The following is a 15,172-nucleotide window of genomic DNA, read 5'->3' as shown; positions in this document are numbered from 1 at the left end:
AACCTGGAGACCTTCAGATGCTGTTCGACTCCAACTCCCACCATTCCTTACCACTGACCCTGATGGCTGGAGATGCTGTGAGCTGGAGTGACAACATCTAGAGGGTCACAAGTTCCCCATCTGTGGATTAGAAAGTGCCTGATTTCGGTCTGCCCCAAATCTGAAACTCTTCCCTGCAAGCAGATCTCTGCACTGCCAATGATCTCAAAGAGCTGGGAACCCTTGCCCTGGAAATGTCCAGGTTCCCAGTGAGCTCTCAGACTCCCTGTCATCTACCTCAGGAACACAGGAGGAGAGGGCATAGCAAGCCAAGCAAAATATTCAGGGCCACTGCTGAAATGTCCAGCTATTGGCACACGAGACTAAGGGGTAGAGACTCCAGCAACTACATAAAAGCTCCAGCCTTCTAAAACTGGGGAAACAGAGAGAAAGTCAGCACCCTCTTCCAGTTCAGTCAGAATACACAAACAAAACCCTCAACTTTGAAGGTTTTTTCAATGCCTAGGAGCTGTTTGTGCCCCTTGGGGCGCCTCCTCTGGGCACTTTGAGTCACTCACTCATCTAGTCAACAATGAGACTACATCTTGCTTAAAGAAAAACAGCAAAAGTTGGATACAGCAGTTGCGCTATGCCATCAACAACGCTAGACGCAGAGTACAGTTCCCTCCTATTACTGGCATGCTCTCCTATGGTTATGGCGCAGCATTTTGTTCTAAGCTCATGGGGAGTTTACAAATCATTTCATCATCTACAGATTATTTCCCAAGGTGTTGCCATTTGCTTAGTCATTTGGGCTACCTCTTGCCATTTCATATGCATACTTGTACATTTGGTTTGGTTGTTTATGCAGCCCAGTTTTCCAGGTTAATAATCGTTTTGAATCCTTTTCGAAAGCTGCATTTTGACTGCTGACAATAAGCATTTTTATGACTTCCCAAATTTGAGTGCTTCCACTGGTTCGTATGTGTTTCTGCATATGAAGACATGAAATATATATTTGGGACTGGCAGAATATGGAAGTTTGTTTGTTTGCAAAGTGGTCTTCGCTCTATAGGCTGCTTTTACATGCTTCTCCTTAAACTGTTTATCTGGCACGTCAGCAGGCAGCTGGTGGAACAAATAGTAGATGCTAGGAAGCACATTCATTTTTTAAAGCGTTAATATACCCAATCCAAATGACAGTAATGTGCTTCCATCCGTTAAGCTCCTCTTTAAATGTTTTGGATTGGAGGGTCATAATTTAAATGAAATGCAACCGCCAACCTGGAAGGTCTAAACACTGACATTATTTCCCCATCGGGGGGTGGGGGGAGAGAGGTAAGCCTAGCCAGTAAGTACCCTTTCGCTGAATCAAAAATCCTGAACTAGAAGGCTCCCAAATTTAGAGAAATATAGACATTCATAACATAAAAAATAAAAATAAATATTGCCACCCTTTCTTGCTTCCCCTGCTTCCGCCAAATCATATTACTTCCAAACAACCAGGAAGCTAGCATCTGGATTATTAATAAATAGCCAGGGGGTTTGGGAGAATAGAATAGAATGCGACTGAGATTCAGTTCTGTGGGCTACAAGCCTCCTGTTGGGTAGCCCCCATTGCAATAATTGCAAGAGGCTATCAGAAGCGGTGTAAATGACAATGGTAACAAAGAGCGCCACCACTGGTGATTGAAAAAAGAAGACGGCAGTGGCTGCAGTCCCATGCAAGGGCATATAAGATCACAACAAGCACGTGGCACTTCATCAGCTTTCTGTTCAACTTGATATCATGGTTGAACTAGAATGTTGTAGAATAAATGAAATTATAGTGAGTTGAAGTTCAGCTTCGTAGACTTGTTTCCTCAGTAGTTTTAGCGCAGGTTCTAAGTATTATGTTCATCCTTTGTTCAGAATGGATATGGGAATTCATGCCAGCAGGGTGTGTAACAGTGAGAGGAGGTGTGTCTCTCAACGCTGTTTTTTAACTTGTCTAGCTAATCTGCACTGGTACCTTGGGTTACATACGCTTCCGTTTACATACGCTTCAGGTTACAGACTCCGCTAACCCAGAAATAGTGCTTCAGGTTAAGAACTTTGCTTCAGGATGAGAACAGAAATCGTGCTCTGGCGGCATGGCAGCAGCAGGAGGCCCCATTAGCTAAAGTGGTGCTTCAGGTTAAGAACAGTTTCAGGTTAAGTACGGACCTCCGGAATGAATTAAGTACTTAACCCGAGGTAGCACTGTATATAAATCTCTGAACAACTTGGAACCAGCTTGACTAAAAATTGCCTTACTCCACATGCACCGACCTTTCTGGTCAGTGGAATTGGCGCCATGACGGATACTACATAATACTTGTTCCACATTTGTAAGAACTCCATGGTTTGGGGTGGCAGCGCCAACATTTTGGAACTCCCTGTCTATTGAGATCAAGCAGACTCCTTCACTGTACAGTGGTACCTTGGTAGCTGAACAGCTTGGCTTCCGAACGCCACAAACCCGGAAGTGAGTGTTCCGGTTTGCAAACATTTTTCGAAGCCGAACATCTGACGCGGCTTCTGATTGAGTGCAGGAAGCTCCTGCAGCCAATTGGGAGCCGCATCTTGGTTTTTGAACCATTTCGGGAGTCGAACGGACTCCCGGAACGGATTAAATTCGAGAACCAAAGTACCACTGCAATATTTTGGGCACCTGCTAAAAACATTCATACAAAGTTGAGGTCATTTTTATTCTGCTTTAGCATTTTAACATTTTTATGCTTCAAAGTAGGGGTGTGAACTTTTTGGGATTTAAATGTTTTATCTTTTGTAAACTGCTTTCAGGTTTGTTTGGGGGGTTTTTTTGCAACTGAACAGTGTACACTTTTTATGAAATAATCTATTGCTAGAAACAGTGACCTTTATTAACCAGGCAAACCACACCATCAGTGTCTATGGGACTTTGTTGTATTTATATATTACATTGAGATTCCACTTTCACTCCAAGGAGCACTAGACAGCATACATGGCTCTCTCCCCCATAGTATACCGAAAGCTTAAAATCACTATGGAATGTCTACTAAGAGTATAGCTGTAACTAAATAATTTTAACATATATTTAAGCCTGCAACATTGTACAAAAGCAGTGCCAGTTAGTGATGAATATTTTAGTTTAGTGGGCCCAAAGACTGCCTGCTACATCCCTTTATATGTTTCGCTATACACATTTCACCAATATTGAGTTCATTTTTATTAACAAAAATATACAGCTCTCTCCTTCACAACAAAGATAAAAACGTTTATAAAGAATGCATTTGTGGGTCCTTTATTTTTTATTTTTTTGAACTTAAGTCATTCAATACAGTTTTGAACAAGTCTAAAGAGATTTTAAGGCAGGCATTTTGTATTATATCATTCCCCAGGGTTATATGTATGATCGTCTTTACTAAAGCTTCTTTCGCTCCCAGTTGAATAAATATGCATTTTATTTCACTAATCTTGAAACAACAGGAATAAAGTTTACCCAGGTCTTTTATACCTCAGAGAACAAAACAAATACTACAAATCTTTAGAGAGAAAGGATATACAAAAAAGGCTTGAGGTGAATGTTTCAAAGTAAATATTCTTAAATGATGTGCAAATTATTCCAGCACTTGAACACGATTTATGAAAGCGGATTAAGCAGCTGAAACAAGATCCTAGTTTAAACTGTTGGGCTTCAAAGTCAAAGATGAGAGGTGGTTACAGGAGAGGGAAGAAGAAACCAGATAGCAATCTATGGTGAAGATTTCTGATTGATATTCTTTAATTTACTCTCTCTTACATTAGCTATCTTTTCACTCAGACTTAAACATAGCAGGAAGTATAAAATTGCCTTATTCTTTTTTGCAGCAATGTTCCATAAAATTGAAATATGTACTGGTGGTAATCGAGTAATAATAATGAGATAATTAACAGCTTAATGACTAGTTAACTATTTATTGTTGCATACAAGAAGTGAGCAAAAGAACTTGAACCAATAACATATCATCCATCCCAAAGCAGTTATTGTTTAGGGACAATCTACAACTCTTCCCTTCATGGAGGGATTTTCATATGGTTCAATAGATCCTTCTTGCTCTCCTCTACCCACAGCAGGCATGTGGAGAGGCACGTGCTGGCAGCCTACAGAGGAGGCTGCAAAATGGGAATTCTGTACATATGTTTTATACCCCCCAGTCAGTCATTCCCTTGCATGAAGCTGAATGCACAGATTCCTCATTGCCTGGTTTGGCTGGACTCACTGCATATTGTAGTGGTGGAAAGGGACGGATGGACTGAATTGAGAAGGCCCATTTCTCCAATTTTCCACCTACTTTGAAACAATCTGTTTTGTTTTGGCACTGTTGGGTGGTTAGGTGAAGAGAACAGACCCTCCAAGTCCCAGATTTATAGAAGCCGTCCCGGTTTCTGATTCAATCCCGGAATGTCCCGCTTTTCCTTATGATGTCCCTATTTTCATCAGAGAAATGTTAGAGGGTATGGTAGGTTGCCCCTGTTTTTTATTGGAGAAATATTGGAGGGTATGGAGTTATCCGACCCCAAAGCCATCTGAAGGCACCCCTGTATAGGGAAGTTTTTTAAATGTTTAATGTTTTTGTATATGCTGGTAGCCACCCGGAATGGGTGGGGCAACCCAATAAGATGGGTGGAGTATAAATAGTAATAGTAGTAGTAGTAGCAGCAGCAGCAGTAATAATAATAATAATAACAATAATAATAGTGGAATAGTATGTCCCTACTTTCATCAGAGAAATCATAGAATCATGTTGCAGGGTATAAGAGAATGGGCAGCTAGGTGAAGAGGGAAAGATAATGAAAACAGCCACCATTCTCCTGCCTTGTTCCAAAGTCCTGTTCTGAGGTCTTTTTTGAATTTTGGAAAATTCAAAATAGCTACTGTCACAAAAATGGCAACTTGCCACCTTCTCTGTACAATATTGGTAAAGATTGTACCCATGTATCAATACCACTGACCAACAAATAAAGAGGGCACAAGACTAATAACTTTTTATGTCATGGTGTAATAGCCAACCCCACATACTCATGAAATGTTAAGTACAGCCCAATTGTAAAGAATGATTAGTGTTAAGTTCACATGGTTCTGTAATGAGCCTGCTATTCTATTAGGTAAAGGAAAATGTAATGATCTTACCCAGAGAAGATTAATATCTAACATTATTATGTCTTAAAATTTAGATGGTTCAATAAAAGCGAATTAAGTGAACAAATACGAGTTTTCTCTGCCAAACGTTTAAATGGATGCTATTTTAAAATATTATTATATTCAAACTAATATTATCAAAAACTGCAATGAAAAGAATACTGGGGAGTGCTATTATTCTGCTGTAATTATTAGTGATTGCATCAAATAATAAATGACAGAGAAATAATCAAGCTGGAAGCGGGAATGAGGAAGTGGATCCCTTAATTTAAAAGCTACCAATACAATCTAAATTGCCACCATTTTCCAGATTGAGGAGATAGGTAGCATCATAACATAATGGTCTTGATCCAGAGACCCTTATGCATAGCAAGGGGCTGCATGAATCTGTGTGTCTACACCTGCCCAACAGATGACTGCTGCAGTGAGTTTTACAGGGCCAATCATCTTGCATGGGGAGAGAATGTATAATGAGGTGTCTTCTGTGGCATCATAGGAGCATCTGTAGAACAGACCACTCCCATGTCGCTGTGGTAACTTTTATGAAGGAGCACCAGATGAACAATATCGGTAAAGATGGTACCCATGTATCAATACCACTGACCAACAAATAAGAGGGCACAAGACTAACACAAGACATAATAAAAAATTATGTCATGGTATAACAGCCAACCCCACATACTCATGAAATGTTAAATACAGCCCAATTGTAAAGAATGATTAGTGTCGCCAGAGTGGTGCATGCTCTAGTTATCTCCCGCTTGGACTACTGCAATGCGCTCTATGTGGGGCTACCTTTGAAGGTGACCCGGAAACTACAACTAATCCAGAATGTGGCAGCTAGACTGGTGACTGGGAGTGGCTGCCGAGACCATATAACACTGGTCCTGAAGAACTACATTGGCTCCCAGTACGTTTCTGAGCACAATTCAAAGTGTTGGTGTTGACCTTTAAAGCCCATAACTGCCTCAGCCCAGTATACCTGAAGGAGCATTTCCACCCCCATCGTTCTGCCCAGACACTGAGGTCCAGCGCTGAGGACCTTATGGCGGTTCCCTCACTGCAAGAAGCAAAGATACAGGGACCCAGGCAGAGGGCCTTTTCGGTAATGGCACCCGCCCTGTGGAACGCCCTCCCATCAGATGTCAAAGAGATAAACAACTACCTGATATTTTGAAGACATCTGAAGGCAGTCCTGTTTAGGGAAGTTTTTAATGTGTGACATTTTAATGTATTTTAAATCTTTGTTGGAAGCTGCCGAGTGTGGCTGGGGAAACCCAGCCAGATGGGCGGGGTACTACTACTACTACTACTAATAATAATAATAATTTGTGATGGGTATGATTGCTTCAAACGTTAAGTGTGCTACTGCTGGATCAGGAGAACCAGGTGAATAAGACGATCATTCAGGAGCACTGACTTGCCCCCCACATTGGGGGGGGGGAGTACACTAAAACAGAGATGTCCAAATTCAACTGGGGGTATATGCAACAGCAGGAATCCCACCCCTCAGCAGGCACTCCCTGCACTAGACTTGTACCATTGTTAAGGGACAACACTGTTTCCAGTCCACAGTTAAGCAATGATGAGAATATTGAGTGCAGGAAACATAAAAGTCCATGGCACCTTCTCTTGAAAGAGTCCGAGAATCAAGCAGCATTCATGCAATATTATGAACCCTGACGTGGCCTGAAAGAAACAACCAGCAACGGAATGGGTACATAATCTGTGAGGACATACCTCCGTCCTAGGCTGCCTCATTTAAAAAAATAATGCATCTAGCTGTTTTACTTATGGATATACAAGGAACAGAAATTAGAAGGAGGAATAAGAGGTATCAGGCTGCACATCTAGGACTGGAGGATGAAGAAGGAATGGTTGCTCCTCACATGTGAGAAAGTCTGGCTTGTAACCCAGATCTGCCCCAAATGAAAAATTCAGACTGCTGGAGTAGACAGAGAGTCTCTATCACCAACATGGAACATTGTCTACTATCAGCTGACTTTATGGTTATAACATCAGCCTATTTTTGGTACTTTTTAAATTTTCCTCTTCATTCCCTAGCATTATGCAGCATCATGCCTGATGAAGAAGAGGTGCAGCATACAAACATACAAAATGTGACAGTGATCCAGAAAACTGCAAGGATCGGCATTGTAAGACTTCATGCTCACAGGGGATGTGAACTGATCTACAACAGATAATGCAAACCCCAATGCTCTTGTAGTTTGAAGATTGCTGAATTGTAGACGGTGCTGAAATATACTGCATCCTTTGACAGCCACCAAGGAAAAGCCTATATCACAGTAGTTTGCTATACCAGGACCATAACATTGAAAAGAATTAACTCCAAAAGTGGTTTGAGTTGTGCAAAGCATATTTCCTACCTTAAATGAGAATCTTCCTTACTAATTATTTCAGTTCCATGGTTTGCTTCAGTTTAAATGTAAACAATAATAATTAGGTGATATACATCAGAGTAGGCCCATTAAAATTGTAGCCCATTGATTTCAGTGGATCTCCTCTGGGTATAACTTGGACATCACTCATAATAATAATAATAATAATAATAATTTAAATGTATATATTTGTTTAGTTTGCAGAGAAGAGCAAATAACATGAACACCACAGAAATGCATTTCAATTTTTTAAACACCTTTTGCAATGCCCTCATTGCAAATACTGTAACATACCGTCTTTGTGCTCCGCAGTCAAACTGGACAATGGAACGACCACCTGTTAACTGCTAACAACATGTCATTACCAGTTCTCATGCCTTTTTAAAGCAATTTTGGCTCTGGCTGCCGATAATTCTGGCGACGATACTGGTGTGAACATTAAGGGCATAGAAAGCCAAAGGCAGAAAACTGACAATACAGTTTGTGCTTTGACTACGAATAAGTAAGCACATGCTAACATTTTTCTAATTCCACATAATTACTGAGTCTCAAGGGGCTGGAAGAAAATTCCAAATACATATTTGTAAGGCAACTCAGTCTATACTATTTAAACACACACAAAGCTTAAATCAGTCGGATTTCACGTTGGATTGTTTCTACTTCTAAACACAAAGTTTAAGCACGACAGGGGACCCTCAGAACTTTTTGTAGTTCAAGTGCTGGGTTGTATGCTAACTTTATATCATTGGTGGGAACTTGATCTGTCTTCTAAATCATTACTGAAGAGATGTTAGATTTATGATGCCAAGAAGCATAAAAGACAACAACAAATGGTGAGACAGCTTACTGGCATTTTGCCCCAAAAAATGGCAAAGAGGTAGAGGCCCTTGGATTGTGTCTGTTCACCATGAGCCATTTTTAACTAGGGTTGAATAAAGCAATGATATAAGGAGTTCTACCAAAGCTAAGATTTACAATCCAATATGTACAATCTAGAAAAAGACATGCTTGCTAAAGTAATAAATATATTCCATATTATTTCTACATAGATGTATAATTTTGGGACATTGAGTACACTGATGCCTTTTCGCTGGAAATTAAATCTGTTTATTTGGCTATTTATATCCAAATTACTTATCATCTCAGGTATAGCTAACTGGGACCTACATGTACCAGTTAGATAACATTTGAAAGCCGGGGGCAAACAACTCAGGAAGGCTGTTGTATTCATATCCTGCTTGCAATTATGAGTTCAACAGTGGCATTTGACTCGACAGTGCTGGAAACAGAATGCTGGGCTAGATGGACCTTTGGTCAACCCATCAGGGATCTTAAGCTAAGATCCCTAAGAGTTGGTGAAGTAGTGCATGAAGGCGAGCCTGCATCTTGATGATATTCAGCTTTCAGATTCAATGTTGGTGCTTCGCATCCGTCGCTCAAAAACAGACCAGAAAGGAAAGGGTGCCTTGGTTCGGCTGATGGCAACCATGAAAAGTGGTCCCTGCCCCGTAAAGGACACAAAAAAGTTTCTGGACCTTAGGCCCCCTGGTTATGGCCCTTTCCTAGTACACGAGGATGGGTCACGTCTTGCAAGACAGCAGTTTACTAGTGTGATGCGCAAAGCTATTGAAGCTTGTGGGCTTCCGGCTAGGGAATATGCTGCCTACTCTTTTAGGACTGGGGCCTTCCGGTGGTTTACCCTTACCAGACTTCCTGTGCATCGGGCAGGAGCCAGATATAGTCGGGTCCATTCAATGCCTAAGCCAATACCGCTCCCATTCTGTAATCAATAAAGTTGTGGCCAAATTTTCCCAATAACATAAACCTAATATCCGTGTCCTTGTGTGTGTTATTTCCCAACGAGGGGGTGGCTGCAGGGTCCTGACATGCAAATTCGCTCCACTTCCCAGTGGGGAGGAGTTGCAGTGGACCACGTGGTCACCCACTACCTGCCAGGGGTGGGGGATTTTGTCCCCCCTTGCCCAGGGGTCCCGGCCATGGTCAGGGGGGCATGGCCAGGACCGTTTAAATCGGAGGAGCGAGCCAGAGGGCTTCCTCTTTGGCTCGCTTCCTCAATCACCCTCCCTATTTTGCAGGTTTAGGCACTGGCCTTGCTATGGACCTCGGTTGGTCGCCGTTGAGGGGCCTGGTAGGAATTTTTCCACTTGGCAAATTGGCACTGGCCATGTGGTTTTTGCCTACCTCGTAGCAATCATCACAACTTTGTTAGGGTTGTGGTTAGGCATTGTTTGACCTTGTGATGGGGAAGGGGAGGTGTGGCCATCACCTGCCCCTCCAAGCTTAAGGGTATTCCGTTAAAGGAATCTAGGGGTGTTGATCTTGCCTGAAGCCTGGGTTGGGGGCTAGGGCCATGACACGACCCCTACGGGAACACCAGGAGAGATTGAATTCCATGTGCTTTAAAAACTTAAGAAGAATTTTGCTCAATCAGGCCAAGGGTTACCTAGTCCAGCATCCCACAATAGACTGCTAGGTGTCTCTTAGAATCCCCCAGGCAGTGTGTGATAACCGACACAATGAGAGCTGTGTTGACTTTGGTTGTGCAAGTGACAGGATCACTTAGTGAAAAGTCACCATGTCCTCGCTGGTTAACAAGATATATAACAAGCTGGTTAACATCTATATACCAGCAACATTTTGTGAACTACTGAATGTGCTGTTTTAGTTTTGAGGAGTTGTTTTTTAACAAGCATTGTGTTAGAAACCAGGCAACCCCTCAATCTTGCACTCAGGCCGTGGCTTAAGTCTTTGCATAGCGTATTATTATTATTATTATTATTATTATTATTATTATTATTATTATTTTAAAAAGCATAAAAAGTTTCATTGAACACATGAAGGCTACCCTCCTCCATGGACTTCTGGCATTCCAATATGTTATACCATTTTTTTTCTGAACTGAAGTTTGCTCCACTGCATGCCATCCCACATTTTGTCTTTAAAAGATTATTATTCTTTCATGCAAACCCCTTCGGCAGTAAGGCTACCTGTCCATGGTGATACAACAAATAAAGGAAGGAAGGAAGGAAGTTGAAGATGGCCATTGCAGTGCCTGGAATCAAGGGAAGAACCTTGGATAGTAACACTGAAATGCATGAAAGAAGATGTAAGTGAAATCATCTGTCTTGACCAGAAACTTTGGCAGGGATTCAGACTTGTGGAAACAAAAGCAGTTTTTACCCAGTTTCCTCCTCCCATTGAAGACTCTACAACCATCCTATGCCCATTTGAAGGGATTCCTGATCCTCATGAGCTGATCTGGAGGAGATAGGCAAGCCTTAATTTTTAAATCCAACTGGTTATGGGAATTTCATCCTTCAGCTCAACACACAGTTTTTTCCAAGTATTTGGACTTCCAAGTATTACAACAGAATTAGGGTTACGAGCCATTGGCTAAATATGAATAATATGAATTGTGTTGGCCCAACTGCTTCCACTTTGGTTATCTAAAACTCTTTGCTTTTCACATTCTCTATGAGGTGGTTCAGTCAGATTAATATTTGCAAAAGAAACATGCTTCTGATTTTTCTTTTCATGCAGGAGAAGTCACAAGGTCATGAAAATCGTGCCCCTCGCCATTACACTGTTCAGGCCTGTAGACCTCTTGCATAAAGAGTTATTTGCAGAGGCCAGCCAATATATCATCTAAACCAGTTTTAAGTTCTCTCATAGTTCCATGCTAATGCACTATATGAAAAAGTACTCTCGTTGATCCAATTCTCTTCTTGCACAAATGTTTTGGATGTCCTCCAAATCACTCAGATAGCTGCCTGAATTGCATTACAATAAGCATGCTATGATGTAATATTTCTTTAAATATACATAAGAGGGACTTACTCAAAGACCTTCTGTTTTCTGCCTTTGGCTCCTTAGATTCAGCCTCAAAGCTGCTCAGCAGTTCAGAGCTAGAGGATCTTGCAAGCTTGAACTCATTTTTCCTTGACTTGTTAGTCTTCTCTTTGGGCTAGAAGAGAAAAATGATAAAGAAATATATGGAACAATATGCTTGATTTAAAATGTCTGACTGAAAGGAAACAGAGACCAAGAAAACTAAAATACGTTTATCCTATGTTGACAAAATAAATATTTAAAGTTTTGAAAAGTATGGTACAAGATCTGTTCAGCACAATGCTGCTAAAATTGTGATACTTATAAGTGGGTTTTGATTCTGCAAATAAAAATTAGAAATGAAAATACATGGGGGACTGCTATATAAAAGTTGGGCACTTTTATTTGAAAATACCAAACTATGAGAAGATTTTTCTCCCCTGTCTGTGGGTTGGACCCTGAGTTCATTCCTGCTAGTGGGAGTATGCTCTGAGTAAAGGTCTGTTTAGGGTATGCTTCCACTGGTAGAGGGGGAAGTTACGTAATTTTTGCTGATTCCCCCTTCTTGCTGAAATAACCAATGTCAATTCTCACACTTGGGGGTGGGGTTGTTGCAGAAGGTTGATCCAGAATGCGGGAAGTGTTGCTATAGCAAAGTCATCTGCCAGTTCCCCTACTGCAGAGTTTCCCAACTCCAGCTGTTTTTGGACTACAACTCCCTTCATCCCTAGCTAGCAGGACCAGTGGTCAGGAATGGTGGGAATTGTTGTCCAAAAAGAGCTGGAGACCCAAGTTTGGGAAACCTTGCTCTACTGCATTAAAGGCCTTCTGTCCTGCAGGGAATGTGTTGGAGAAGCAGACCCCTCCCTGCACTCCTTGGATTAACTTTTGGCATCATCATGATTTCAAATGACTGACAGGTAGGTAAGTTGGGCAATAAAGATCTAGCCCACCAGGCTAAAAAGGTTCTCCACTCCTGTTCTACGACTAAGACTATAATCCAGGACTCATTTACTGGGTAATAAGTCCACAGAACACAGCACAACTTACTTCCAAGTAAGCATTATAAGATAGAACTATAAATTAATTTATAATATGGCTTCTGTTTTGCTTTAAAAATACTCCATATGTTCAGTACAAAATTGAGGTTTCATTACTCAAGTGTCCACATAAACAATACTTGCAGACGATCCAGGAATCAGCATGTTTTTACATGAGTAGAAAGTGTCCTTTTATTTAAAATGCATCTCTGGGTTATTTGTGGGGCCTGCCTGGCGTTTTGACATGAGTAGAATGTGTGCTTGTATTTAAAATGCATCTCTGGGTTATTTGTTGGCAAAAGAATTTGTTCATTCCCCCCCCCCAAATATAGTCCTGCCCCCCTCCCACAAGGTCTGAGGGACAGTGGACCGGCCCCCTGCTGAAAAAGTTTGCTGACCCCTCGCTTAAATCTTCCCTCACTGCATCCTACAGTACCACAGGCTATCACTTCCCATGCCTTGCATGCATTTTTTTTTTAAAGAAAGACACACATGATGGCTAATCTTGTTATTAATGTAATTTATAGATAGGCACTGCAGTACACTGTATTTAAAGCCTTTTGAGATAATATCATCACATAGGATTGCCTTGGCATTTTGAGTTTCAAGATGTTTTACGATTCTTATTCATTTGTCTCACTATTAGGGCTTTAAAAGAGGTGTGTAGATTGGACATCAAAATGCCTCCAAACCGCTCGCAACAAGTTCTATTGAAAAATGCAGCGAACAAGGGCAAAAAGGATACATGCTGCACAAATAGTTCTAGCATAATTAGGAGAGTTGAAAAGTGAAGTTTATACTAAGTACGTTCAAATGCACATGAGGGGTGGTGGTGGCATAAATAGAAATTGGGAGGGAGAGGCAATTAAAATGGTTGTCAGGAAATACATTCCTAAAATACCAGTGAGAAAGAAAGGAGTAACAACAATCAGATACATCAGAATATTTTCTAGTGCCATTCTGGCAAATAAATAATATGAAAATGCATAAAAAGACTCATACGTATTAATAGTCATATGAAAGATTATATACTGTAGATAGCATAAATAGAAAATGTAAAAATTCATTAGTTATTAAGCGCTTGTGTGCTTTTACAACCCACAGTAAACCAGTGTTGTCATTATTTCACAGCAATAAATGCACCATTCTGTCTTAGGATAGAATCAAACTGCATTTTAGTCCAGCAACACTTTTTATCTGGAATATTTATTTATTTATAGCATTAAGAAATGCATATAGGTCTTCACACACACATTCATATAGTGATTTAAAGGGGGGGGTTCACATTATTAAGTTCACTTGCTTTAAAACTTGCTTAGATGTGTAAGTACATGCATTGCTCCATGATACTTTTTATCAATAGCCAAAACAAATACATACCAATCTGTCAATTACATTTTTTATAGCATTGAACCACTCCAGTATGATGAAGTCAATATCTGAGTGAAGAAGGACCTCATTTCCGGATGCTGTTGTGATCTAAATGACAATGGGAAAATCATAGGTAAGCAAACTGTGTGAGACACACTTTTTCTTTTCATGTAATTCATTTGAGAAACACAAATGTTTCAATAGCTTGCCATTTTTTAATGCCACTGTTTCTATAATTATGGCATTTAGGACAAATCCAGAATGTAGGAATGTAGGAAGCCTACAGTACTTACTCTTGAAACAATCCCCATTGGAAAGTGAACTTTCCAAGTAGATGATTTTCAGTGCTTGGAATTAACTAGTTCAGTTTAATGAAGTTCACTAAAGTAGTTCAAAAATCGCTGATTTGGATAATTGCTGAGTGAACTAAAGGTGAATTAAGTTCATTTCGTGGTAAAACTCTGAATGATTTCTAGCTCATCTTCACATTCATTCATTCCCCTCCCCTTGCAGCAGGATGCCTGTGTTTTTAGCTTTCTTTCTTTTTAAAATAAGTTAATTGAAAATGTATAAAGAAGGTTAGAAAGCAAAACATAAAGCCAACTTTCTAAGGCTTATTAGGCAGAGATGGAGGCACTGCTGTTGCTAAGGTTGCTTAGTCATTTAATCACTGTTGCTAAGCAAAACTACAACTGCAGGAACAAAGTGAATACTGCATTTTGCCTTTGTGGCTGGCACAAATAAAACAGGATGAGCAGAATAAAATTACAAGGAAGGCTTCACCTGTTGACATTATGTCTGTCAGACATCTTATTACTTGTGTATGGGCCTTGTTTTACTTCATAATTCAGCATTGCAGCTGGTAAAATTCCGAATGCTCATTTGGTGTGTGTTTTTTTTAAACCAAGGATGATTAATAAAATCACAGAATTGTAGAGTTGGAAGAGACCCCGAGGTTATCTAGTTCAAGCCCCTGTACTGCAGTAATCTCAATATGTGGTCACCCCTCCAATTTGAAACCATACCAAACCCTGCTTAGCTTTGGAAATGTGCTAGCAGTTTCCACTGCTGAACCACTAGATCAACTTTTTATAAAAAGTTCATTTGGATGAATTTGAGCTGAACTAGCTTGTTTCGTAAAATGAACTGGAACCAGTTCTTCTTTTGAGAAGGTGAACTAGAACTAGTTCATTTTAAAAATGAACAGACATAATGTCAGAAATGTACAGGCTATACCCATATAACTAAAAATTTTAAAAGCCATGTGGAATACACAATAAAGACTTTAGGGCATGTTACAGTACATATGAGGATTCTGCATAAAATATCCTTCCCATAATAGAAGAATCTGA

General features: G+C 40.4%; 1 protein-coding gene across 18 annotated transcripts in view; it reads right to left on the bottom strand.

Moving 5' to 3' along the window:
* The window catches only part of ARHGAP15 (Rho GTPase activating protein 15), a 368,006-nt gene that overhangs the window by 166,139 nt on the left and 186,695 nt on the right, over positions 1–15,172 (bottom strand). For all 18 annotated transcript variants that reach the window (XM_083494613.1, XM_083494624.1, XM_083494616.1 and 15 more), the window contains 2 exons: positions 13,830–13,928; positions 11,419–11,545 (listed from right to left, as the gene is read on the bottom strand). In XM_083494613.1, the coding sequence (XP_083350739.1) occupies positions 11,419–11,545; positions 13,830–13,928 (226 nt within the window). The remainder of the gene's footprint in view (positions 1–11,418; positions 11,546–13,829; positions 13,929–15,172) is intronic.

This window comes from Podarcis liolepis, assembly GCF_965112155.1.
Source record: "Podarcis liolepis genome assembly, chromosome: 1".
Taxonomy (NCBI): domain Eukaryota; kingdom Metazoa; phylum Chordata; class Lepidosauria; order Squamata; family Lacertidae; genus Podarcis; species Podarcis liolepis.
This window is presented reverse-complemented; position numbering and strand designations above follow the sequence as displayed.